This window comes from Lolium perenne, chromosome 6 (assembly GCF_019359855.2).
Source record: "Lolium perenne isolate Kyuss_39 chromosome 6, Kyuss_2.0, whole genome shotgun sequence".
In the NCBI taxonomy this organism is placed as follows: Eukaryota; Viridiplantae; Streptophyta; class Magnoliopsida; order Poales; family Poaceae; genus Lolium; species Lolium perenne.
The window spans coordinates 189,324,825-189,350,346 of NC_067249.2; the positions used below are offsets into that span (position 1 = coordinate 189,324,825).

At 46.0% G+C, this 25,522-nt stretch overlaps 2 protein-coding genes across 2 annotated transcripts; one reads left to right on the forward strand and one right to left on the reverse strand.

Moving 5' to 3' along the window:
- Positions 1 to 13,714: 13,714 nt before the first annotated feature.
- Positions 13,715 to 19,228, forward strand: LOC127306642 (uncharacterized). The gene is made up of 7 exons (XM_051337303.2): positions 13,715 to 14,020; positions 14,543 to 14,641; positions 15,019 to 15,382; positions 16,130 to 16,264; positions 18,277 to 18,359; positions 18,522 to 18,627; positions 18,735 to 19,228. Exons 1-7 carry the CDS (start codon positions 13,860 to 13,862, stop codon positions 18,840 to 18,842), a joined length of 1,056 nt encoding a protein of 351 aa, XP_051193263.1. The 5' UTR covers positions 13,715 to 13,859; the 3' UTR covers positions 18,843 to 19,228.
- Positions 19,229 to 19,927: 699 nt separating this feature from the next.
- On the reverse strand, positions 19,928 to 22,891 carry LOC127306641 (uncharacterized). Its single transcript, XM_051337302.2, has 2 exons — positions 21,678 to 22,891; positions 19,928 to 20,351 (listed from the first exon to the last, which is right to left on the reverse strand). Exons 1-2 carry the CDS (start codon positions 22,819 to 22,821, stop codon positions 20,335 to 20,337), a joined length of 1,161 nt encoding a protein of 386 aa, XP_051193262.1. The 5' UTR covers positions 22,822 to 22,891; the 3' UTR covers positions 19,928 to 20,334.
- Between the last annotated feature and the right edge of the window lie 2,631 nt (positions 22,892 to 25,522).

Genomic DNA, 25,522 nt, shown 5'->3' on the forward strand with positions numbered 1-25,522 from the left:
AATGTCATAGTCACAAGGAATAAAGCAAGGTTAGTGGCGCAAGGGTTTGCCCAAATAGAAGGTATGGATTTTGAGGATACCTTTGCGTCGGTAGCCCGTCTTGAAGCTATTCGCCTTTTGCTTGCATTTGCATCTTGCCACAATTTCAAACTATATCAAATGGATGTGAAAAGTGCATTTTTGAATGGTCCCTTAAAAGAAACCGCTTATGTGGCTCAACACCCGGGTTTCGAAGACCCACGCCGACCCAACCACGTGTATTTACTCCATAAGGCACTCTACGGTCTCAAGCAAGCTCCACGTGCTTGGTATGAGTTTCTTAGAGATTTCTTACTACATGATGGGTTTTGCATGGGTACGTTCGATTCCACCCTTTTCACCAAACGGGTTAAAGGGGGTGGCTTATTTATATTTCAAATATATGTTGATGATATTATATTTGGTGGAACTAGCCCAATCATAACAAAGCTTTTGAGCTATTGATGACTAGGAAATTTGAGATGTCCATGATGGGAGAGTTGAAGTTCTTTCTAGGCTTCCAAGTGAAGCAACTTGTAAAAGGCACCTTCATCTCTCAAGAAAAGTATGTGAAGGACATGCTCAAGAAGTTCAACATGACCAATGCAAGCCCAATGAAGACACCCATGCTCGTAAAGGGGCAACTTGACTCATGTGATGGTGAGAAGGATGTGGATATAAAGGTATACCGTTCCATGATAGGATCCTTGATCTATCTTTGTGCCTCTAGGCCGGATATCATGCTAAGTGTAGGGATGTGTGCTCGTTTTCAATCTGCTCCTAAGGAGAGCCATTTGATGGCGGTCAAACGGATTCTAAGATACCTTGTTCTCACTCCTACTCTCGGGCTATGGTATCCAAAGGGGTCAACCTTTGAACTCATTGGCAATTCAGATTCCGATTGGGCCAGTGATAAGGTTGACCGGAAGTCTACCTCCGGGGCTTGCCAATTTATTGGCCGGTCATTGGTGAGTTGGTCATCCAAGAAACAAAACTCCACCGCTTTATCCACCCCGAAGCCGAATATATATCTGCGGCATCTTGTTGCACTCAGTTGTTATGGATGAAGCAAACCTTGAAAGACTATGGTATGTCTCTTGGTACTGTGCCTCTTCTATGTGACAACGAAAGTGCAATAAAGATATCCAATAACCCGGTTCAACATTGTCGCACCAAACACATTGACATTCACCATCACTTCCTACGTGACCATGTTGCCAATGGGGACATTGATCTCACTCATGTGGGGACAACATACCAATTGGCGGATATTTTCACTAAGCCTTTGGATGAAGCCCGGTTTTGTAAACTTGATAGGAGAACTTGGTATTCTTGATCCTAAAAACTTAGATTGAATAACTTCTTGCACTATATTCTTGCATTTATCTTGCTATCTTGCTTAGAGGCACATCACATATGCGGATAGTCATCTTACCATGTATTGGTATGATGCATACCTATGTGTGCAACATAAATAGACCCAATGTCATTATATGGACCCAAGCACGTCTCTTAGAGGTCTCATGACATTTGCGCTTTCACATAGGGGGAGTAATCCCCCGCCCCTCATTAAGCCTCAGTTGTTAATTTACTTGACTATATAAGGCTAAATGATCTTATTGCAAAAATCACTTCAAAATGATTTATGATTTTTAATATATATTTCAAATCATGCCCATTGTTGCTATTTTCATCTTGTTTGGATTTTCACTCCAATGGGTATGCCTAGAGAACCTTGTGTTTCCAACCCCATGTCTATGCCCATCTCATCATCATCTATCAATCTATATGTACATGTCATCATCTGAGCATTCACACACAATTGCATAAATAATAGGGGCAAAACGAGACAAAATGCGGCAAAAACAGTTGGGCCGGTCTATGGCCCGGTTGGACCGGCCTCTGTGCCGGACCATCCGGTTCCTGACCCGGTCGACCGGGTCGTGCGCCGGTCGGGCGGCTGGTTAAGTGGGGAGGAGGTTACCCCTTGGGGGTCTTCTTCCTCACTTCCCCTCCACCATAAACACCATGGTCGCTGCCTCCATCATCCACACCTCTTCCTAGGGCCTTCCCACCACTAGAATCCTCTCAAACTTCACCAAATCATAGATCGGGACACTTGCATCATCTCCACCAAGGGATTTAGTCCCTCTCAAGCTACATTTGGAGATCTTGAGGATTTGGCTCTCAAGCCCTCCCTAGGTGTTCTCTTTGTTCCTTTGAGAAAGGAGGACCATGTCTTCGGGTAAATTTCTCTCCCTTTCCCTCTATCTCTATGTCCTCCTCCCCATTGCATATTCTTGAGGAAGAGTTAAGAAAATTTAGGGTTCGGGTTAGGGTTTGTAAGTTCTCATGCCATTAGAGTGTCTCTCACCACTATGCACCTATTCCACTCTATTGCTATAGTATATGTTCAAGTTTATGAGTTTTTGGATCTTTTTGTGGTTGAAATTCTGGGCAAATCTCACAAATCGACAGGACCCGGCCCCTGGCCCGGTCAACCGGCCTCTCAACCGGCCGGTCCGGCGTGTGGCCCGGTCGACCGGATGACAGACCGGCTCATCTGGTCTCTCGTCTGGTTGGACCAGACCGTACGCCGGATCGCCCAGTTTTCCGCACAACTTCATCACAACACTTGAATATATACTATGCTCTTTGGCCTCCCTATTTCTTGATGACATATACACTTACCCCACTGCTATCCTCGATCTATTTGTTGATTCACATGTGGTTCGGGTGGTGATGACCGTGGTACTGTTGCCAAGAGAGAAAGGCATGCGAGGCCTCAGGGGTGCCGCACTAGCTCTCATGTACCCAGCAAAGCAGCTCAGGGCAGTGTTCCAGGTAGCTCAACTAGGGGAAGAAGCAAGTCAGTTGGCAATAGGAAGAAAGATAAACAAGCAGCACAGGATGATGACCTTATTGAGAGACTTCCAACGTTTAATGTTGGCACAATACATATTAGTGCCTGGAGAAGACTTCGAGAGGATAACCCCTATCGATTCGAGGAACCCACTTACACTCATGGAGATAATTTTTTCTGGACCAATACACAACAGCTGTTGTTGGACGATTACTACAACACTCCAAAGTGCATGAAGAATGGTACCATTGTGATGCCCAGGGCCATCAACAAGGACGTCCTTACGATGCATCAAGCCACCAAGTATTGCTTTGTGGTTGATACCTTGCAAAGGATGGGGCTGTTTGATCTGATGTGCTTGACGCCTGATGATGGGTGCTATTGTCCAATCCTTGTGAGGCAATTTCACGACACTGTGTTCTTTCATGATGACCCCGCTCGCACTATGACTTGGATGACAGGACCGGAAAAATATACTTGCAATTATCTTGATTTCTGTGAATCCATGGGGTTTGTCGGTGGTCATGCTCATGGTTTCAAGATACACTCTCAGAACAAGTTCATTAAAGAGGTCATTTCCTTTTGCTATCCTTCGGAACCCACATCTGGACCTCCTACTATCTCTGGCATGTATTACTCTTACCTTGTACTTGCCAAGCTATTCCGTGAGAATCTCATCAGCAAGTCCGGAGATTCAAGTGAATGCCGTGCATAACATCTGAACATGATGTACTATTGCCGCCCTGACAACCAGAAGACCATTGATGGATGTGATCTTCTCTACTGTGAACTGAGGCGCTATGTTCGCCAAAGGATGAATCCAAATTATGCTCAGTACATTCAGCTGCTCATCAATAAGGTTGTGCCAGCACCTCACAATAAGAAAGATCAACGGGTCAAGATGGATGACTTCAAGATGCCTTCACAAGGAGATAAACCGGAAATCCCTGCCATGATGCCTTCTGAGCGTCGATCCAAGGAAAGGCATGACCCTGCTAGCTCCAGCTACTCTAGGCGTCCCAAGCATGGTGCCTCACGTTTCTTGACCAGCTTGTGGCAGATGTGCAAAAACACCAATGATGTTGCTCATCAAAGCCTTGCCTTGAAGCAAGAAACTAGGAGGCGCCAAAATGAATTCATGGCTGCCAGAAACACTCATGTTCCTCCTCCTGGACCTGAGATGTATCCTGTGCATGCACCTAATTGGGAGATGCTTCCCATTAATGATGAGATGCTCCAGAACTTTGATCTCTCCATGTACACTCATGGTGGTCTTCCTCCTCGGTATGCTCAGGACCCTGATACTACTGGACAAAGAGAAGATGATGATGATGGCAACGAACAGTATGATGAGGATGATGAAGAGGGTGATGGTGATGCTAGTGATGATGGCTCTATACCCTCAGGGACCCAGTTCTATTGACGGGAGCGCTAGCATCCCTACTCTTTTTTTCGCCTTTTTGGTGTTCCGATGCCAAAGGGGAGAAGAGAGTAGAGTCTAGGATCACGGGGTTCCTTGGTTGCACAAGCCATGCTTGACAGTTTATTTGCTTCTTATTTGGCTTGTGCTTATTTGTTTGCTTTTTCATTCCAACAACCATTTGCTACTTTAAATAATTCGTGTATGGACGTGTACTTATATGCTTAATCTCTATGTTGGGATGATTATGTGCTATGCTTATATATCTTGATACTCATATGTCCATACCATGCTTGTTTCCTAAAGATATTGGGGGAGCTTCTCATATTCCACAAATGGTGCACTTTGCATTCAAACGCAAATTCTCCAAGTGCACACATTATGGGGGAGCTATCTCAACATCTCATATGGAATCAAGGTTTAAGGCTTATAATATTATCTATATGTAACTCTAGCTCGGGTTGTCATCGTATACCAAAAAGGGGGACATTGTAAGGGTATTTTACCCTTATCCATTATTTTGGTAACTATGACACCGTGCTAGAGTATTTGGTCTAATACATGTCTACAAGATGATTCCAAGGTATTAGCCAAAGAGGTATAATGGTGTATCAATGGAACAAGAAGGCAATGGGAGACCCCCCACTTCGATGAAAAATCAACAAGGGAGTTTCAGCCTTGGCCGGTCAGACCGGCCCTGGCACCAGCCAGCCCGGCGCCGACCGGCCCCAGGACCGGAGCCAACCGGGTGATGTCCAGTACGCTCGGAGTGTCGTCCGGTCAGGGTCCGGTCGCCGACCTGGTTAGAACCGGCCGATCCGGTCCCAGGCCCAGTCGGACCGAGTGGTGGACCGGGCGCCCCGACGCCCAATCGCCCCCCACGCCGGAGCCACCCGGGGGAGTCCAGTATGCCTCAAGAGCCTACCCGGTCAGGACCCGGTCCCTGCTCCGGTTTGGACCGGATGGTCCGGTCCCTGGCCCGTCTGACCGGGCCCTGCGCCGGACGATCCGGCCCTAGGTCCGGTTGACCGGATTCCTCAGGGAAATGCTGATGTGGCAAGTTGTCAACGACCACATTTCAGGAGACACTATATATACCCCTTCTTCTACCTCTGAAGGGGTAGGCACTACACTACAAGCTGTTCTTGAGCTCTCTCTCTCTCTCTCTACTCCATTGTTAGAAACACCAAAAGCCTCATATCTCCCTCCTCCTCCATCCAAACTCAAATCCCTCCGGGGAAACGATAGAGGAGGACCCGATCTACTGTTCTACCAAGACAAATCTCATTCCCCCTTGTATTCATCAAGAAACTTTCTCTCTAGGGTTCCTTGGAAAGCCTAGGTGGGCAAGAGAGGCCCGGAAGCATTCGGGCTATGTATTTTCTCCTGACAAGATTGTGAAGGTTTGGAGGCTACCTCAAAGTATACCACAAGTGAGTGAGCTATTCCTTCGTGGGATAGGCTCCGGAGAATAGGGTGAGCCTTCATGGTATGGGGAATCCTTCGTGGGACCTCCACCCCTCCAAACGTAGCGTACCTTCTTGCAAAGGAAGGGAACACGGGAATAAACCCTCGTCTCCGCGTGCTATTGGTTATCTCTAACCGAACTCCTTACTTGTGATATAACTGCCTCTGAGAGCTTTCGTGCTTGAGTTACTTGCATCCTCATATAGGTTGCTTCACCTAGTTTGCATTAGGCTCATCGTTATATTCCGCAAAGCCTAATATTGCAAAGAAAGAATTGAAATTTGTAGAAACCTATTCACCCCCTTCTAGGTTTACCATCTCTGAACGTTCATGTTGCATTTTGCAGAACCATCAAACTCTCTCTTCTCTTCCCCCACTCCTTGAAGGTGGAGAAGTGGATGGTAGAATCGTTGTCACCAACGATTCACAAGAAACCTCTCTTCCTGAGAGTGAAACCACGGGATCTCAGAAATCCGCGGGTTCTTCCGAAAGCGAAACCGGATCAGAAAAACAATCTGAGTCTGGTCACTCCGTTTCTCGTCCACTTGCCACTTCTCGTGGGCACAAGAGGAAAAGAAACGATGTCGAAGATTCCGGCGCCTCCAAGCCTACTGAGCCAGCTGCCGAAGAATCTTCTCCTAAAGAAGAGGGTGCCTTCGACCCCTATGATGAAGCTGGCGCCATTAGCTCGTGAGTTGCTTTGTTTTTGTGTTTTTCCCATTTATTTCTTCTTCTTCTTCAGAATACTCATATTTCTATATTGACTACTCTGAAGAGGGAGAGGAAAAGGAAGAACCCGCAGTTCATGGCACGACTCCTACTAGCACATCCAATACCATGGTTCTTTATGAAGAACACCGCACTGCTGCAGAATCTTCGCCTCCCCCCTCAGAAAAACATGGAAGCTTCGACTCCTGCGGCCAGCAACCCGAGCACCTACGCCGAAGAAAGCAAGGACTGGACTGGCGACACTCACGAAATTGTTGCGGGGAGTTCTTCGACTCCCTTTCTGGACGATGTAAATCCCTTTTTTTTCTTGGTTTGCTTTTTTGTTTTGCTTGTCTATTGTCCTCTTTCTGCCGATTTTTTACCCTTGTCGTGTTTGCTTTCCACTTACTATATTTTTCCTGACTTTCTTTCTTGACAGCCTCTGATGAAGAATCTCATCGACCTTGGCTCCCAATTCATTGGGTTCCGCGATGAAGCCACCGCTCTGAAAGGTAAAGCCGCATTGTTCTTGGTACGACTCATACTCTCGCCAGATAACTGTTTGCCTTTTGATAAAGGATCTTTGCCTTCCGATCTATTATTTTCAGAAGCGCTCCGCCGAGCCGAAGAACGCGTTGATGCACTTGCAGCTAAGCTAGAGCTCAACGAAAAAGCTCGTGAGAAAGCTGAGAAAGATGCTGCTGATGTTGAAGGGCTCCGCCAGAGGCTTCCTACTGCCGAGGATGCTCTGAGCGACAAGGTGGCCCAGCAAATCGAGCGTGAAAACTCCATAATATCGCGCTTTGACACGTAGAATCGAAGATTCACTAGTAAGCTATTCACTTGCACTTTATTATTTTGCTGCTGCCTTTGCTCACGTAGTATCTCCAATATTGACGAACTCGTGGTTTCCTCCAGCAGGGTGGATGGGTGAAGTATTTACTTTGCACGAAGAAGCCGAAGATCGTCTTCTCGATGCTCTCTCGATTTTGGAGCTAAACGGTGACTTGGCGCGCACCAACATTTCCAATGCTCGTACCGCATTTACACTCCTCTTCCCCCATTTCTTCCCTAATGAAACACAGCCGGAGATTTTCTCTGAGCTCGTCCAGCGTTTCTTGGGTAAGGAAAATCTTGCCTTGACCCATCGTTAGGATAGCCTGAAGATTGGGGTCGAGGGAACCATCGCCTTGGTTGCCGCCAGCGAACAGAACGTTGACTGGGCGAAGGCTGGCAGTCCCAAAGGGATGAACAAGGAGAAGTGGAAAGCTTTGATGAAGGATGCCAAGCCCCACTCGAAGAAAATCCTCGCCTTCCTGAACCCAAAGTCTGCTGCATCCACTAGCACTGCCAGGACGGAGGTCAAGTAGACCAACATGTACCTATGTCTTTCTTTCCTTTTGTAGCTGTCGCTTTCTTTGTGACTCGCGACTATTCATATCGGCTCGCTAGGAGTCGACTTTTGTAAGGATCCTATTTTATGTAAATACCTTAACTATCAATGAAAAGTGTTCCCTGCTGGATGATTGATGTCGATATTTATTTCTTCCAGTTTATATGCGATAACTATGCCAAAGTTGTTGGTCCGTCCAATATTTCCCCCGCCGTTTCTCATTCTGTGAGAGCTACTGGTGATGTTCTCTTGGACGATTCTTCGTGTGTTAGTTTAATGCACCCAGAGCTGGCCGATCTTCGACAGTAGTTGCAAGCTATGAAAAAGCAGGCTATCACCGTTATGGATCAATCTCGCAAATCATCGGATCGTGAACGGGCTGCTCTTCGGCAAGCACAAGAGGCTCTTGAGTTGAAAGAATATGCTGCCGCTGATGCTTCTCGGGCTATTAAGAGCAAGAATTATATGCTTGATCTGATGACTGATGCAAGTCAAGATATGGCGGGTATGTTGTGTTGTAGCTTTCCTCTTCTTTCTATATTTTTCATGTCTCTTATCAGGCTGTGTTGCTTCTTCTGTACTGCTTGTAGGTTCTTTCCTTGCCACAGTCGCCGAAGAACAACGTGTGAACTCGCGAGTCGAGGTTATCTTTGAACTCCCCAAAAGGAATGATATTGACTTCTGGGCGGACGAGAATCGTACCCGCCGAATTGTTCAGTTCCAGGATCGCGCTGCTCAAGTTCGGAAGTTCCGAGATTTCTTCGGCAGTACTTTGGCCATGGTGTATAACGCTCTGTTTCCTCAGAACCCTCAGCCTACGAATCTTACTAAGCTTATGAATAAGTTCAAGGATATGGAGAGTATCCACGACTTTGTAAAGGCCCGGATGGTGGCCGGTGCAAAGTTTACTCTAATTTGGTTGAAGGTATGTCACTCAAAATTGGACTTCAACAATCTCTTCGATATTTTTTACCGCAAGACGTCGAAGAGGAAGGTAAACGTTGACAAACGAAATGAAGTTGCATCACCTGTAGCTGAGAAAATGATCGACGAGCTTCTTCGATACGACGCCGCTTTGTTCACGAATCTTCGGCATGATGACTCGACGCAGAATATTCGTGCCGCCAAGGAGAACATAACCATAGATAGATTTATATGAAAGCTATTTTTTTTTCTCGAGGTATGTAGCCTAAGTCAAATATATTTATAACTTGTATATATTGTAATTATTGCGAGACTTATGTATAGTGAAGGCAAATCTGCATGTTATTGTTTTTATTTTCAAGCCCCCGAGTGTCCTCGTTGGTGTATCTATGTTTGTTAGTCGCGGTTTTTTTTTTGTTAACCAAGGCGAATAATTTTGAGCTATGTTTTGAGAGTCGAATATATTTTGCGAATATACCATCACTATTTTATTATATTGCAGCATCGCAAGCCCGCCTCATTAAAACCTTCCAGCCCCACTCGGTGCCCTGAAAGGAAAAGAGTGCGTCTGAAAACTTGCGAGCTCTTCAGTACAATGTATGCTTATATAGTCGACACTATATTGCTCTCTAAGCGTAGAAACGCCGAAGCTGCACCACATTCCATGGGTTTGGTTCGTCCTTCCCTGTCTTCTTATCATTCAATTTGTATGCTCCTCCTGGAATTACTTCAGTAACAATGTATGGCCCCACCCATGGAGACTCGAATTTTTCATGGCTATCCTGTGTGAGCCGAAGTACTAGGTCGCCAACTTAAAAAGACCTGGGTCGCAAACGTCGGCTGTGATAATTTTCGAGGTTCTGCTGATACGTGGTTACTCTTGATAATACTTCATCCCTTGCTTCGTTGAGTGCGTCTACATCATCTTCAGCGCCTTTCTTGAAGTTTCTTCGTTATATTATGCAACCCTTGGAGAATTATGCTCTATTTCTATCGGGAGTACCGCCACAGCTCCGTGGACCAAAAAGAACGGAGTTTCCTGAGTTGCTGTATTGGGTGTTGTCCGTATGCTCCATAACACGCTGGGTAGCTCATCAATCCAAGTGTGCCGCGCTTTCTCTAGTGGCGTTATTAGTCGCTTCTTGATGCCATTGTAGATAATACCGTTTGCTTTCTTGACTTGGTTACTAGTTTGCGGGTGCGCCACCGATGCAAAATATAGTTTAATGCCTACTTCTGCGCAGTACTCCTTGAATTCTCGTGAAGTAAACTTGCTGCCATTATCCGTGACTATGCTGTTAGGGACTCCAAATCAAAAAACTACCCCCTTGACGAAGTTTACCGCCGATGTTGCGTCTACCGAAGTTACTGGTACTGCCTCTACCCACTTGGTAAATTTGTCGACAGCTACGAGAAAATACACGTGTCCTCCTGGCCAGGACTTGTGTAGTTTCCCCACCATATCAAGCCCCCATTGTGCGAAAGGCCACACCAATGGTATCGGTATCAGCTCTGCTGCCGGGGAGTGAGGTTTAGCCGCAAATCTCTGGCACGCGTTGCACGTGCGTACTATATCTTTTGCATCTTCTACTGCTGTCAGCCAATAAAATCCTGCCTGAAAAGATCTGGCTACTATTGCTCGACTTCTTGCGTGGTGGCCGCATACTCCCTCATATATATCTTTCAGTATAACTCACCCTTCTTCGGGTGTGGCGCACCTCTGCAATACTCCTGAGATGCTCCGTTTGTATAGTTCTCCCTTGACCACGGTGAAAGCCTTGGATCGTCGGATAACTCGCCGAGCTTCTACTGGATCTTTGGGTATCTCTTTCCTTGTGATGTATGCCACGTAAACCTGCATCCATGGAACTTGTATCATCATAACTTCATATGGTTCCTCCTCATCTTCCGATGTATTTGTTTCTTGGGCTGCTGGAGCCCCCGAGCCTTCGTTGGCCTTTTCTTTTTTTCTTCGGCTGCTTTGGTGCTTTTTTTCACCTTAGTTGATCTCTCACTTATTTCCTCCAGTTCGCCGAGTATTTTTCTTTATTTTTCTAGTTCACATCCAGCACGAGCGAGTCTATATTGATATGCTTGCAATTCTTCTGATGTGGCTATTGTGGTCATCGGCTCTGTGCCGTTCATGGCTCTTCCAGCTCTATCCTAAGCTGCTTGCGAGAGCTGCACTTTTTCGCGAGGTATGGAGCCGACATACTTATTTCCGTTCCTCGCGTGAGATCAACGGGATCGATGTATGGATTACCTAGATCATCGAAAGCCTCTGACGCCTCTTCTGGATGGCTTGATTCACCGATTACATAGAGTTGATGATATATTGTAGCTTTGTTTTTTTCTTCAGGGTTGGTGACACCGTCTGATAGATCGGCGAAGACCTCCCGAATAGAAGTAGATCTATCGATGAAATCAAAGCGCTGTTGATGCTTTCCGCGTCGCTGCTCAGATCGGAGCCCATGAACGACCCGAAAGACATGTTGCCGAACATATCGACGAGTTCTCCGCCGATGGCGGGCTTGGTTAAACTTGACGACGAAACCTCCTCGTCGCCGACTCGATGATTGATGTTGATGATCCCGAAAAGTCGGAGTCGGCCGTTGACGGTCCCAAAAAAATCAGTGCCGCAAAACAGTGCGATCCTTCTTTCCCGACGAGGAAGTGGAAACTCCCAAACGTCATCTCCGTCGACTCCTCCAGATCGGCATATGCATGCAAACGGGCGGGAGGGTGAGGAACAAAACCGACGAGATCAAGTTTGACCTGTTTACCTCCATCCATCGCGTTGCTTGCTACTGATGATGTTGTTGATGTTGATAGTGCCATCGAGATCAGCTCCTTGTCGCCTCCAATCCCCACAGACGACGCCAATTCACAAGGGATTAACTTGTCAATGTCTACAATTTCTAGACTAGGGTTTCGCGGAAAGTAGAGGGCAAGTAGATCTCGAAGGTTCAGCCGAAACAGGTGCTCAACTATGAAAAACTAGGGTTTGTGTTGACAATGATTCGATCCTCTCTTTCTCCCTCGACTCCCCTTTATATAGTGGGTGGAGCCGAGGCTTTCGTATCGTAGAAGTTACAAAGTCCGGTAGACTTATTTGAGTCCTTCCCATATTGATACAAGTCTTTTATTCCTAGTCTATCTCTATTTTCCATATCGATGCTTGTTGGGCCTCCGGGCTTCATAAACTTTGGGCCGTGGGCCTTCAATCATCCCCGAGTACCTTATTCGGCATGCCCATCCGGAATGCCTATGTCACTTGGGGCATCTCTGGACCGACACATTTCAGACTAGAAAAAGTGTCACACGCATGCGTTTGCGTCGGCCCCGGACGAGAAATTAGCGTTAATAACAAGAATGACCGTTTGCGCTTGAGGGTGCCCCCAGTGAAAAGACGCATTTCATTATTCCCACATTTTTCATTTATAAAACAATTTACATAGCGTTAAAAATCAAAGATGAAAATATAAAAGGCTAGGGCCCGCTAAAACCCTAACCCTACTCTACTCCTCGCCGTCGTTGGGCATCTGGGTCAGGTTGACGAGGTCCGGGATCGCCCATTGCTAGTTGGGGACCGGCGGAGCAAATGTCGATGCGGTCGGTGGCGGAGGTGGAGCGGCCGCTGGTGCCCATGGCGGCAGAGGCAGAGGAGGCGGCACCAAGTACTGCAGCTCCAAGTTGAAGGCCTCTTCCTCCGAAAGGGCCCATCAACATGTGCTCGATGACGTACTGGGGCATTAGTGGCAGCGGCTGCGGCATCTCCGATATGAGGATGTCGATCCTAGCATATTTGCGCCATCTGGATCGCGTGGAAGACATTGGTGACAAAGTCCTGCGAGTCGTCCCGCGGAAGAGGCGATGGAAGTGGCGGCGGAGACCATTTTATCATTCTTGTAGTGGATAGTTGCATTACTATTACTTTTGTCACAATGACGAAGAAGAGAAACATCCAAACGCAAAAAAATGAGTTAGCGTAGAGGACTCTAAATAATATTGTTTCCAGAGCAACCACGTATTTTATTGATAGAAAATTAAGTTACATGAGTAAATAAACGTGGGGACTAACAGACATACCAGAAGAAAACAAGTGTCCTGAAACTATCCCTATTGTTTTATGCACTCGTCGAAGCTAGTGGTCGCAGCGAAACTCCAACGCCACCTAGACGCACTCGAAGAGACGCCAAGTGTCCAACATTGCCAAATCTAAAAAAACACCATCGCCAACAAGTCTGTCTGAGTCGATGAACAGACCCGCTGCAAGCAGCGAAGCACATGTCACTATGGCACGTCGATCGGGGGACGTCCCCGTGCTATCTTGAAATAAGATCCATCGCATCCCATCGACAAAGTCAAGGAATAACGACAAATCCACCACCTCGGGACCAACATCCTTGCTCCAGGCATCCACTTCGCCCCGGCCCCCAGTCGATCCTCCGGTCTACTATCTCTCATCCTAGTTGCCGCACCATTGTGAGAACCGTTCCCTTTGTCTCTCTCCATAGGAGGAGGAGGCGACATCTCTCCCTCCCCTAGATCTCCGCCAGTGTGAGGGTTGATCTTCTCTCCCTCCGCTTGCCGCTCTGATGACAGGAGGGAGGTACCCCTCCCTCCTCTTCTGGCCTAGATTTTAGGGTCAGGGTTTGTCTGATGTAGTGCACCCTTGGGGTGGTGGGAGCGCGCCGGGCGAATAAATCCGCCTCAACTCTATTCCCACACCAGTAGCGTCCTTCACGATGGTATCTCGAAGTTGATGACATTGTGTATTTGTCAGTCCATGAGATCGATGGCTTGGTCTTCTCACCTCTTTTCAGATCTAGCGAGATCTTTTTGACTCCAAATAATGTTGATGTGAATGATGATCTTTGTAAATTTTGTTTTAGGTTTTTCAGCCTCACGCATTGTATCTTGTTCAGCTATCGACAAAAGGATTGAATCGTTTAAAAAAAGAGTCCAAAACCAAGACACCCCAGCCCCAACCGCCGCCAGCCGCCGCCAGCCGCACCCCACCCCCAGCCGCGCCGCCTCCCGTCGGCTCGCCATCTGCAGTACTCATGGCCATGGCCTGCGCTGGCTCCGCGCGGAAGGTGTCGGCTGTGCTGTACCACTACCCGTGCCCGGACGGTGCATTCGCTGCGCTCGCCGCCCACCTCTACTTCTCCGCCGCCACCCTCCCCGTCCGCTTCTTCCCCAACACCGTCTACGACCCCATCAGGTAGTATTTCCCACCTAAACCTAACGTGCCGTAATATCCATGCGCAAGATCGAATCTGTACCAAGCAAGTTCTTTCAGATGCTCGTTTTGACAGAAGTTGACAGTGTCAGGGAAATTCCATAGCGCTTTGCCTTTGCAGTGTTCAGGTGTAGTTTCACTTTTGCGGAAGTATGTGTTGTTCTTTTGAAAAGTCCCGGCGTTTTTTCCGTTTGCTTAAGCTACATTTGTGTCATTTTTTCTCTTGCGCAATCTGTATTCTCTCTGAAGAATCACCTCAAGTTAGGAAATAACACCTCACACAAAAAAGACACATGGTATGGAGTGTATTATCTACGGAAGACAAAGTTTCGCACAGTCTGAACTGGGTGGAGTATTTCTTCAGTACATAATTAGTTCGGACTGATCGGAATGGCCAAAATAGTCACCCAGAATATATTACAAAAGCCTTGTCAGAGCAGATTCAGAACGATGATCTTTGTGTTCCTCTTTATAACATTGATCGTGTTGGTTTCTTCTTTGTAGGAGTGATGGTCTTCCGTTTGATGAAATCAAAGATGTTTACCTGCTTGACTTCGTAGGGCCTCCTGGTTTTGTTGCTGATATAGCCCCGAAGGTTCAGAGGTCTGCAAACATTCATCTCTGAACTCCATTTATATTGTGTTATTCACGTTCTTGTTTAATGTGAATTTTTTGGTTAATCTTAGATTCTTCCAGATGCATTCTTCCTAATTTTATGCACAGTAGTAGGGCCTTCTCAATGTTTATCTTAATCTTTAAGTAGTAAGAATAACTAACACATTGTGGCATTCAGTCATTTTGGATATCGTTGAACTGCGAAGCTGTGCACTAGAATATTTTCTTTGCAGTACCAGGATACTTCTAAGTGTTTATTTTTTTTCCACCGTAACACTTAGACCATCACAACGCTGCTTCCAGAAGTTTGTATGAGAATTGCACACTAGGTGGAGACACTAATATAATCGTTTTACCTTTTTCAGCGTAACAATCTTAGACCATCATAAGACTGCCATGGAAAGTCTGTGTGGGAGGGCCACACTTGGGGAAAATGTGAATAAGGTGATTGACATGCAACGCAGTGGAGCAACAATTGCGTTTGACTACTTTAGCAACAAATTGCTGACAGAAGCTAGTACTTCACGGAACCATGGAAGTGGTAATGCTGTAACTGATGTGAAATATCTACCTGACAACAAGCTTGAGATGGTACACAAGCTCTTCAAACTTATTGAGGACGGAGATCTATGGAGGTGGACTATTCCAAATAGCAAGGCCTTTAGCAGTGGCCTTAAAGATCTGGACATTGAATTCAATGTCAATGAAAATGGAAAGTTGTTTGATCAGGTAACGACTGACTTGTCACTCCCTCCTATTTCGAGATTCAACTTTGACCATCAATTAGACCAAAATATTTCAGTCACGTGCCATAAAAATCATACCATTAGCAACTATTTTCGATTATAATTCACTGATAATCTTTGTGACAAATTTCATTGGTCTCATTGATTGTCAAACTTGAACCTCAAAATGTGTGGGCGCATATAAACAGAGAGCATACAAATTGGAACAGAGGGTTTACAAATTGGAATAGAGGGAGTAGTATAGTATTTTTTTCTGCAGTACAACTTCCTCCTTTCACTTGAACATGCATGTTCAACACCTTTTATCACTTTATAGCATGTTGAGTATTGGCTCTTTTGTTCTTGTTTCTGTTGTATAATAATCAACTCCAGGCTGCTGCTCAATGAAACAATTGCTTGAGTACTCATTAGCAACTTAAAATCATAGTATGATCACATTTAGAAATGGTGCTGTTCCCTGATAATTTAGCTATTAGTGCTTGATGATTACATCCTGTAATGCAGCTATTGGAAAGTAGAACATTTGAACTTTCTAATGAAATATGTTTTGTAATATATACTTTGTATTACGTTGTGAAATTTACGACGTAGGGATACACGCAGTACCTATAAACCGGGATGGAGGGAGTAGTAACATCAGCTGATCATACCTTGCATACCTATGCTATTTTTGCACTTACATATCTTATTTCCAATACCTTTCTGCAATTGTGTGCTGGTCTTATTGCAGCTGCTGGAGTTGGATCCTGAACAAGTGATTTCTCGGGGACAAGTAACATTATCGCAGAAGCAAACATTGATTGCTGATTGTTTAGAGAAGTCCTACGAAATTGCACTAGGATGTGGGCAGTTTGGGAATTGTCTGGTAAGACAAATATGCATATCCTTTGTTTGTTTTGGTTCTTCTCCATGAACTTTGCTCTATGCACGACAAGTTTCGTCCATGTTATGTCAACACTGCATGGTGATGGATGTGAAAAACTGAAAGTGCATTACTACATAGATAGAGATGTACTGATAATAATCTTGCCTAATCACAGCTGATATTACACTAACTTCCAACTTTTACTAAGCATTGATCTTGAATAAAAAAGGACCAGCCCGCTGGACGAAGCTCCTGCTTTGCGTGGGGTTGGTTGGACCCACCTTGGGGTCTCTGTATGCAGCCTTTCGTTGCAATTTTTGCAAGAGGCTGTTTACATGTCTCGAACCCGTGACCTCCTGATCACAAGGCGGCAGCTGTACCCATGCACCAAGGCTCCCATTCATGATCTTGAATAAAAATACAATACATATGTTTCTACTTGATTCATGTAGTTATTTCAACTTTTAGTAGAATATTAAAAAATCTTCTTTGCGATGGTCAGTTTGTTTCGTCCAAATTACATGTTTACGTATACTTGTATTAGAAGAGATGTTTATATGCCTGAGGACTATAGGAGTTAACTGTTGAGCACATTTTACCCTTGTGCTTAAGATAAATAGTTAATTGGATCTATGCCACTACAACTTTCGCAAGTTGGAGAAATGCCATTGCAAAAACCAATGTTGGAAATATGCTACTACAACTCTCTCTCTCATACCTCTACCTATGCCATTTTGTCCAATACCAAGCTATACACTCTTATACAACTTTATATTAGTAACGTTTTGTAACTGGACACGTCCATCTCTCAGTCAATTGACTGGATTATCAACCGACCAGACCCTCTCGCACGAAACGTGATGGCTTGTCGGAGGAGGCCGCTGCTCGAGGTGGCGGTGCTGAAGGGTGAGCGGCGGGAGTCGGTCGCTGCTGGAGGCGGTCGCTGGTGGAGGAGGGTGCTTCTGGAAGCGGCCCTGATTGAGGAGGGCGCGACGTGAGTCGGCTGCTGCTGGATTAGGACGCAGGTGGCCAGAGGCGCTCAACGCCGCGTCACACAGGCCGGTGGGGCCCGTATGCGAGCGACGTGGTTACGGTGCAGCTGCTGGAGGAGAGCGCCACGACTGGAGGAGCATACCTGGAGACCTTCCTCCCTTCTACAGAATCTCCGGCGGCCTCCACTAGCACCTAGATTCCAACCCCATAGACCAGCCAGCCAGCTCCTGTGCCTCCAATACTCTTTTTCTATTCTCCTCCTGGTTCTATGCTTGCTATTGTATACGATTGGGTACAGGGAGGCAGATGATTGCTGTTGAATTATTGCAACAAAGATTTTGCTCCTTGCCTTCATGGAGATGTGTTCAACAGAAAATTCTATAGATTTTAATTGAATTTTGCATTAGATGCTTTTTGTATGAACATTGAACACTAACAAGATGAGCGAGGGTCTGCATATGTGCCCAGAACTGGCTAAAAACGTCACAGTAGTCTTGGATCGATGTTGCAAGATTTTTTTGGCCAGTTCAAATTTTGTCCAAAACTTATTTAATTTAATTATTTTGGCTTCCGGACGACCTAAAAGTGCTGCCCAAATTTGGGCACAGGGATAGTATGGTCAGTATTGAAATACATACTGAAATACAAGTATTTATTGAACCGTTATTCTCTTTAGCAAAGAAAATGGCATATATAGGGGTATGAGAGAGTTGTAGTGGCATATTTCCAACTTAGGTTTTTGTAATGGCATTTCTCCAACTCGCGAAAGTTGTAGTGACATAGATCCAGTTAACCTGAAGATTAGTGGGTCTACGCAATCTGCAGAAGTTGTGGGATGTCAAAGTGCATTTGGTAGGGAGGGTTCGGCAGCCGACACCTGCAGGGACAGTTACATACACACCTGACCTCAATAACTTTGACACTACATAATTTTATTTGTTTTGTTTCAAGCCATGAATTTAACCTTCACTCCTTCGGTGGCCATCTTATTTATTAAAATTAGTCATTTTGCCCCTTAGGCTGTGAATGCTGATGCTATTGCAAAGTTGAGAAGTGAACTCGGAAACCAGCTAGCTGACAAGAGTCAGAATTTGAATCTGAGGCAAGTTTTAGTGTTTTACGTTTCCCAGTTTTTATATTGATCTATAGTCGTTATTTTTTCCCGCGTCTTCCTTTTCATCCATTATCTAAGAATAATTTTGACTTCACTACAGCATGATGTCATAAGCTCATAATCTTAATTGTGCTCTGTTTTCCTCCTCAGAGCTATTGGCGCGGTGGTATACAAAGTTCCTGAGTTGAATAATGACCATATGCTAAAAATTAGTCTCAGAAGTTTGGGTCAAGAAGACACAACTTCTATCTCTCAGGTACTTTTCTCACTCACTGATCTCTAAGGTTGCAGTGCCCTGGCTTGGGAAAAGTCTCTATGTCAAGACTTGTTGGCTTATAGAATATTTTGTTAATTTTTTTCTAGGAATACGGTGGTGGGGGGCATCGAAACGCAAGCTCGTTCCTGTTGAGTGTTGCAGAATTTGAGAGGTGGAAGGTTGGAGCTGAACCTTCCAACCCAGAAACTGCCTAGCTCATCCAGCTTTATCTATTACTCCAATCAAGCAAGCGTTGAGGTTCAGAAAGAAGAATATACAAGGATGTGAGTAAGTAGGTTTTGTGTGTTGGGGCGTAGCGCATCATCATGCAAAAGAGCACGTAGGAGGCATTGCCTGCAGGTACTTTATTCAGCATTGTGACGTCATGCCATGCCTTGTTGCTTGGAGGTCATGAGATGGCTGGGGGGCAGGGCCTGCTTTACAAAGTTCACTGAAACTGCTGGGCATCCATCCATAACTGTCGTACTTCTTCTGTAAGCTAACCTAGACCATGGACCCCTAGAACCAACAAGCTTGTACACTTTCTTAAGCAATGGTATTATTACTGTAATGGTGATTGGCAACTTGACAAGGATTTAGATGAACTACCCTGAAGTTTCTGACATATGATCCCTGTTTGCAATGCCGGATTTTTCTTGTGCACGTAAGGGATTCGAACTAAGTAACGTGTAGTTCCTAGGGATTTAGTGCACCTTGCAGGTGTCTGAAGTTTAGCAAGCAGTTTACAATCGACAAAGGTGAGCTGCTTCGAAGTTGAAGTTGGCGCCTTGAGAAAGCATATGCTTTGGGAGCACGGTGGCGTGCTCTTTTCGCCATGCATGCCGGCAAAAATGATAACAAACCTCATAGTTCAGCGAAAAATAAATTCTCGGCAAAACTATTTCAAAATCTAACCCTTTTGCGTAGTGCCTATTGCCGGAGCATTACCGTTGCACGGCGCTACATGCTTGCCAGCGTTGCACACTAGCAGAGCAGCTCATGGGGCAAGCTGCTTCTTCTACACTTGGCATCTTAGTTTCTACCAGTGACTTTATTAGTGGCTTAGATACTACTTCCTCCGTTCCTTTTTAATTGACTCAAATTTAGTACAAAGTTGTACTAAATCCGAGTCAATTAAAAAAGAACGGAGGGAGTATTAGATTGTAAGGAGATCTCAGTTGTTCCGAATCCAGTCTCAGAATTAAAACATCCTTGAGTTTCAGAACAGTTGAATTTGCAGCCTCAGCCATCGAAACTCTGGGAGCAACTAGCAAAGCTATTAAAACGAGAGGAACACACGTACAAAATTCATTCGTATGGCCATCATATGATTTGAGATTCTACCTCCTACGAGTGGCAGGCAGTACAAAATGGCACACATACATCTTAATTTTTCCAGAAAAAGGAAAACAGAAGAAGAATACATAACTCACAGGCACTCCAGTTGCAAGGTTCAAGTGAGATTAGTCATAGATATTACATGGGACTAGTATAAAGTGTCATAGAATATTACATGGGACTAGTATAAAGTGCAGAGACTCTTTCACAGTAATCCCCGGGTGCCTCCTTGATACGAGTCAAACAATCTCATTGCATCAACCAAGTTATAGGAAGTATGCTGATCATAAGAAATTAGAGGCTTCAGGAGATGTAGGAGGATAGAGTTAGCCCATGCTGCTTCGGTGGCTCAATGGCTGGCGGAGTACTTCACGCTCTAGCAGTGCCTGTGAAGCAACCGACCACATTAGTCACAAGTGCACGAGCCATAGTTGAGAAGGTAAGGAAATGTTAACTTCACGGTCATGGAATTTATGACTAAATCTTCAAGGTTGGGTCATTCTAGCAGTAAAATAGCATTTCGAAAAAAGAGAGGTATAAAAGATGAAACTGGTGTCTGAACAAACAATTAAGGTTCAGCACAACATAACAGTCTTGATGCGTGATTTCAAATGATTCTAATATATAATGCCAAGTTCTTTCCCATAAAAGTGTCGCATTCTTTGGTTTATATATACACCAGATTCCCGAGTATGATCAATCATAATAATTAATAGTTACCTATCCATTTGCAAACTTCAGAAGCTGCTGATAAAAGTACAAATGTAAAAGAACTTCGACCAGAATAGATATCTGCCTTGCTTTTTTTCTTTTCTTTCAAGCAGTATCATCCTGGCATCCACACTACATTCTAACAGCAAGGCAATACGAACTTTTGTTAGCAATTGGTTAATAATTTTTTTTCTGTGGACAGTTCTGTACACGAATGATCAAATTCATCTGCGCAGTTTGCTACCTCCAGGCCAGAGCAAAGGGAGAAGGGACATGAAGGTTAGGGTAATTTGATCTTTTCATGCAGGCAATTGACTCTAAAGAGACGAGCGTTATGGCCATATCCAGAACAGGTATGAACAATCCAAAACAACAAAATATGAAACCTCGATGAGATGAATTAAACTTAACAGATGAATATCAGCCTGACAAGTCAAAATTTATAAACCTTTTGCAACCCAATTGGTCGACATGCAAAAATGGGGAGGAAGAAGATGAACTCAGCATGAATAACAAACAAAGAATTATCAGCGATATGACCTCGAAACAAGCTAAGGTTTGACCTATGATCTTTACTCTTTATAACTGTCAACAACTTAGCCATATGAAAATTCTATCAGTAACTCCTAATGTAGCCTCAGTGGCTGGGTTCAAGTGTTGATTGCCGATAAGGAAATCTTGAGTAAACAGAAGTAACTGTGTCCCCCTTAGAGCAGGATATGTTTAGATTTAAGGTGCAAGATTTACCATGAAGGTGCCCTTTGACTACAATTTATCTTAAACACTTTCACAATGGTTTTACATACAAAGTATGTTAACTCTGCAGCTATAATATTGTTGAGTAAAGTACAGTAAAACTAGTATAACATAAAAAAACAGCACAGCTATTAGTTCTATCGATCAAGCAAAGAGGAAAATGATAACTAAGTTACTACTCCAGCAACCATATATATGAATAATACACAGAATCATGCTACTCTAATGTAAAGAGAGGCAAATACCAGCAGTATAGAAGTTTGTGAACGGATGATAGGCAGTATTCTGATGGCAGGTTCCATGATGATTCCCGACTTTCATTGACTCAAGTTGAACGATGGCAAGGACGCGTCTGAAGGGGTCACTGTCCGAAGGTTTGTGCATAGACATAAAAATTGCATCGGCATCCTCGGCATACCCCACTATATGTGTATGATCAGCCTTCCGACCAAGCATCTCGTCCATTTCAACGGTCTTCCGCGGCACCCATGTGTCAACACCGTGACAATCGACCATGTGCTCCCACAATTGGAAACTCGGGTACGACAATATGGCAAGGCCAAGACCACCGTCCTCTCCCCGGATGATCTGGATTTGGCTATCAATGGGGCCAGTAGGAGGCTTGCTGATCACAGTGAGGCTCTGATGATCCAAATCGAACTTGAGTATTCCATCGTCAGCCGTTCCATATAGGCACCAGTAAAGAGCATTGCCGACGAGGGTGCAGTGCCGATGGCCAACATAGCCGGCACATGGCTCAGCCGACGAGATGAGGTCTCCCCACATGCCACTTTCTCGGTAGTACACCCGGGCGACGGCTACCTGAGCACGCTTATCGGTGCCTACCATGACCACCATGAAGGGGCTGGTGTGGCAGTCTCCGTGCACGTGGCCCTGGTCGTCGCCGGCAGCGCAGAGCACCGCCGCAGAGGCGTCGGTGGAACCATCTCGGGTGAACACCGGCGGAACGAGGATGCGGTGTGTGTCTCCCGAGACAGGCTCAAACACGAGGAGAGCATTTTCCGTCCGGTTGAGGAGGAGGACGCGTCCATGGCGGCACCCGAGGACGCTCCAGCTGAAAAACCCGTAGGCGCTGAGATCTAAGGAGAAGCGGTCCGAAGGGATGCGGTCGGGAGGGTCGAGCAGAGGCCTGAACTTGAGCTCCCTGGCGCATTCCTCGAAGACGCCCAGGATGGGGGGCCTCCGGTGGTGGGTGCGGAAGCGGCGGCGGAATGCGGAGTCGGTGGCGAAGCTCCGCCAGAGCCTGCAGACGAGGGAGGCCCGGGGGAGAGAGGAGGGCTTCGGGGGCAGACGGAGGAGTATCTCGGCCAGGAGATCTTCGTCGTCCAGCGGCCCCAACGCCGGCGAAGTACGGCGGCGGCCGGCCATCTCGGCACCGCCCTCGCTGCTCGAATGGGGAATTATTTTGGAACGGTACTCATAGCTCGCGTTCAGTTATTTCCCTTTTACGTACTGGTGTGAGCATGTATAATAGGTCCCCTATTTTTTTCGCCCCTTAAAAGTAGAGCGTTCTGTATTTACATTTCGCCGAGTTCTGCTAGCTCGTCCGAGTTTTTGACCCCTCAAAATAGGATTTTAGATAACAATTTGCACAACAATTTCAGATCATACATAGTACATCCAAAATATATGATGCATAATTTATAGTTTTTAACATCACAACACGATCATACGCAATGTTCAGCCACGGAAGTTCTCAAATGTGATCAACCATCAACGAGTCCATCGCCAGCGGCGCCACCACTCGCCGGAGACTCACCTTGAGCACTTGCAGCACAAGCTTCACACACAGCCTTCTTCCTCGCAATGATGTTCGCCTTGGTCTCGTTCCACCAGGCCAGCTGATCCTCGTCCATGTCGTCGGTGCGCATCATCATGATATCTCTCTCCTCGGCCAAGAGCTTCTTCATGGTCTTGGCTTCTTTGAGTGCGATCATCTTCATGTCAAGCTCGGCTTTCAACTTGGCATCTTCCCGCTTTGCTTCCACCTTGGCAAGGTTCACCTCCTTCTTCTTCTCGGTGATGAGGAGCTTGGTCTCCAATGTCTTCATCGTCAATGCCTCCTTGGACTTCATGAGTTGATCCAACTTCTCCCGGAAGCTAGCTGCTTCGCCTTCTACCTTGACCCTCTCCTTGACTTTCTTGTTGCCCTCGGGCTTGCCGGCGTTTCTCCCACTCATCTCCTCCGCTTCATCATCCATGGTGAGTAGTGCCTCCTTCTTGCACTTTGGCTCGTTGTCCCTCAACTTCCACTTAGGAAGATGTTGAAGAATGGAAAATCAATGATGAAATTGAAATTCCTTGTTCTTGGAGCCGGCCATGTCCTTGTACCGTGCTTGAGCATACTTGGGCTTCACAACAATAGTATGTGATGTTTCGACATCATCAACACATAATATGGATAGCAACAAACAAGGAAAACTTACATAGTCCTCCGACACACATCCACTAGGGGGGTTGTCGGCCACTTGATCCATGGCAGCACTCCAACGAGAACAAGCTGGTTTGATGATGTTCCATCGGCCTTCAAGGGAGCGGTAGGATCTGTCGGCCATGCTCTTGGTGCGAGGCTTCAGCTGGTGGTACAGATCCTCAATGCGTTGCCAATAGCGCTTGCCGCCTTGGTCCACTCCGGTGCACGCATCCATCCCCACCTTGCTCCAAGCACGGACCAAGATGGCGTCTTCGATCTCGCTGTAGTTCGCCGTGCGTGGCTTCGGCGTCGACGAAGAACCGGCGGCAGCCGGATCAACCTCAACCACCTCCTCCTCATCACCCTCATCCTCCTTCTCGTCATCAATCTCTTCGACGTTGCACTCCCCATCGAATGCATCGATGCCGGTGTCCAAATTCACCGCGGATTCGGTGAGCATGTCCATGTAGGATGTTGTGGACTCAACATCGAACACCTTGTCTACGTCCATGGTGGGTGGCGGCGGCGCGGGCGGCGCATCGGACGGAACGGAGGGAGGAGGGGTCGTGGCCTTGGAGGGCGGTGGAGGCGCGAGGCCGATGCGGCTGATTGCCTTTGTCCGCACCTTGGCCGGCGCGGCACCCCTCGGCCCAGGCGCCTTGGTCTTCATCATGCCCCCCTTCTTGGCAGCTGATGACGCGTAAAGCACACGACCGTTGGGAACCCCAAGTGGAAGGTGTGATGCGTACAGCAGCAAGTTTCCCTCAGTAAGAAACCAAGGTTTATCGAACCAGTAGGAGTCAAGGGCCACGTGAAGGTCGTTGGTGACGGAGTGTAGTGCGGCGCAACACCAGGGATTCCGGCGCCAACGTGGAACCTGCACAACACAATCAAAATACTTTGCCCCAACGTAACAGTGAGGTTGTCAATCTCACCGGCTTGCTGTAAACAAAGGATTAAATGTATGGTGTGGAGAATGATGTTTGTTTGCGAAGAACAGTAGAGAACAATGATTGCAGTAGATTGTATTCAAATGTAAAAGAATGGACCGGGGTCCACAGTTCACTAGTGGTGTCTCTCCAATAAGAAATAGCATGCTGGGTGAACAAATTATAGTTGGGCAATTGACAAATAAAGAGGGCATAACAATGCACATACATATCATGATGAGTAATATGAGATTTACTTAGGGCATTACGACAAAGTACATAGACCGCTATCCAGCATGCATCTATGCCTAAAAAGTCCACCTTCGGGTTAGCATCCGCACCCCTTCCAGTATTAAGTTGCAAACAACAGACAATTGAATTAAGTATGGTGCGTAATGTAATCAACACAAATATCCTTAGACAAAGCATTGATGTTTTATCCCTAGTGGCAACAGCATCCACAACCTTAGAACTTTCTGTCACTGTCCCAGATTCAATGGAGGCATGAACCCACTATCGAGAATAAATACCCCCTCTTGGAGTTACAAGTATCAACTTGGCCAGAGCCTCTACTAGCAACGGAGAGCATGCAAGATCATAAACAACACATATATGATAGATTGATAATCAACTTGACATAGTATTCCAGATTCATCGGATCCCAACAAACACAACATGTAGCATTACAAATAGATGATCTTGATCATGATAGGCAGCTCACAAGATC

Coding starts and splice junctions, on each gene's coding strand:
- LOC127306642 (XM_051337303.2), top strand. CDS start 13,860: ATGGCCATGGCCTGCGCTGGCTCCGCGCGGAAGGTGTCGGCTGTGCTG. Junction 15,383..16,129: donor ATGGAAAGTTGTTTGATCAG/GTAACGACTGAC, acceptor GTCTTATTGCAG/CTGCTGGAGTTGGATCCTGA. Junction 18,360..18,521: donor AGTCAGAATTTGAATCTGAG/GCAAGTTTTAGT, acceptor TTTCCTCCTCAG/AGCTATTGGCGCGGTGGTAT.
- LOC127306641 (XM_051337302.2), bottom strand. CDS start 22,821: ATGGCCGGCCGCCGCCGTACTTCGCCGGCGTTGGGGCCGCTGGACGAC.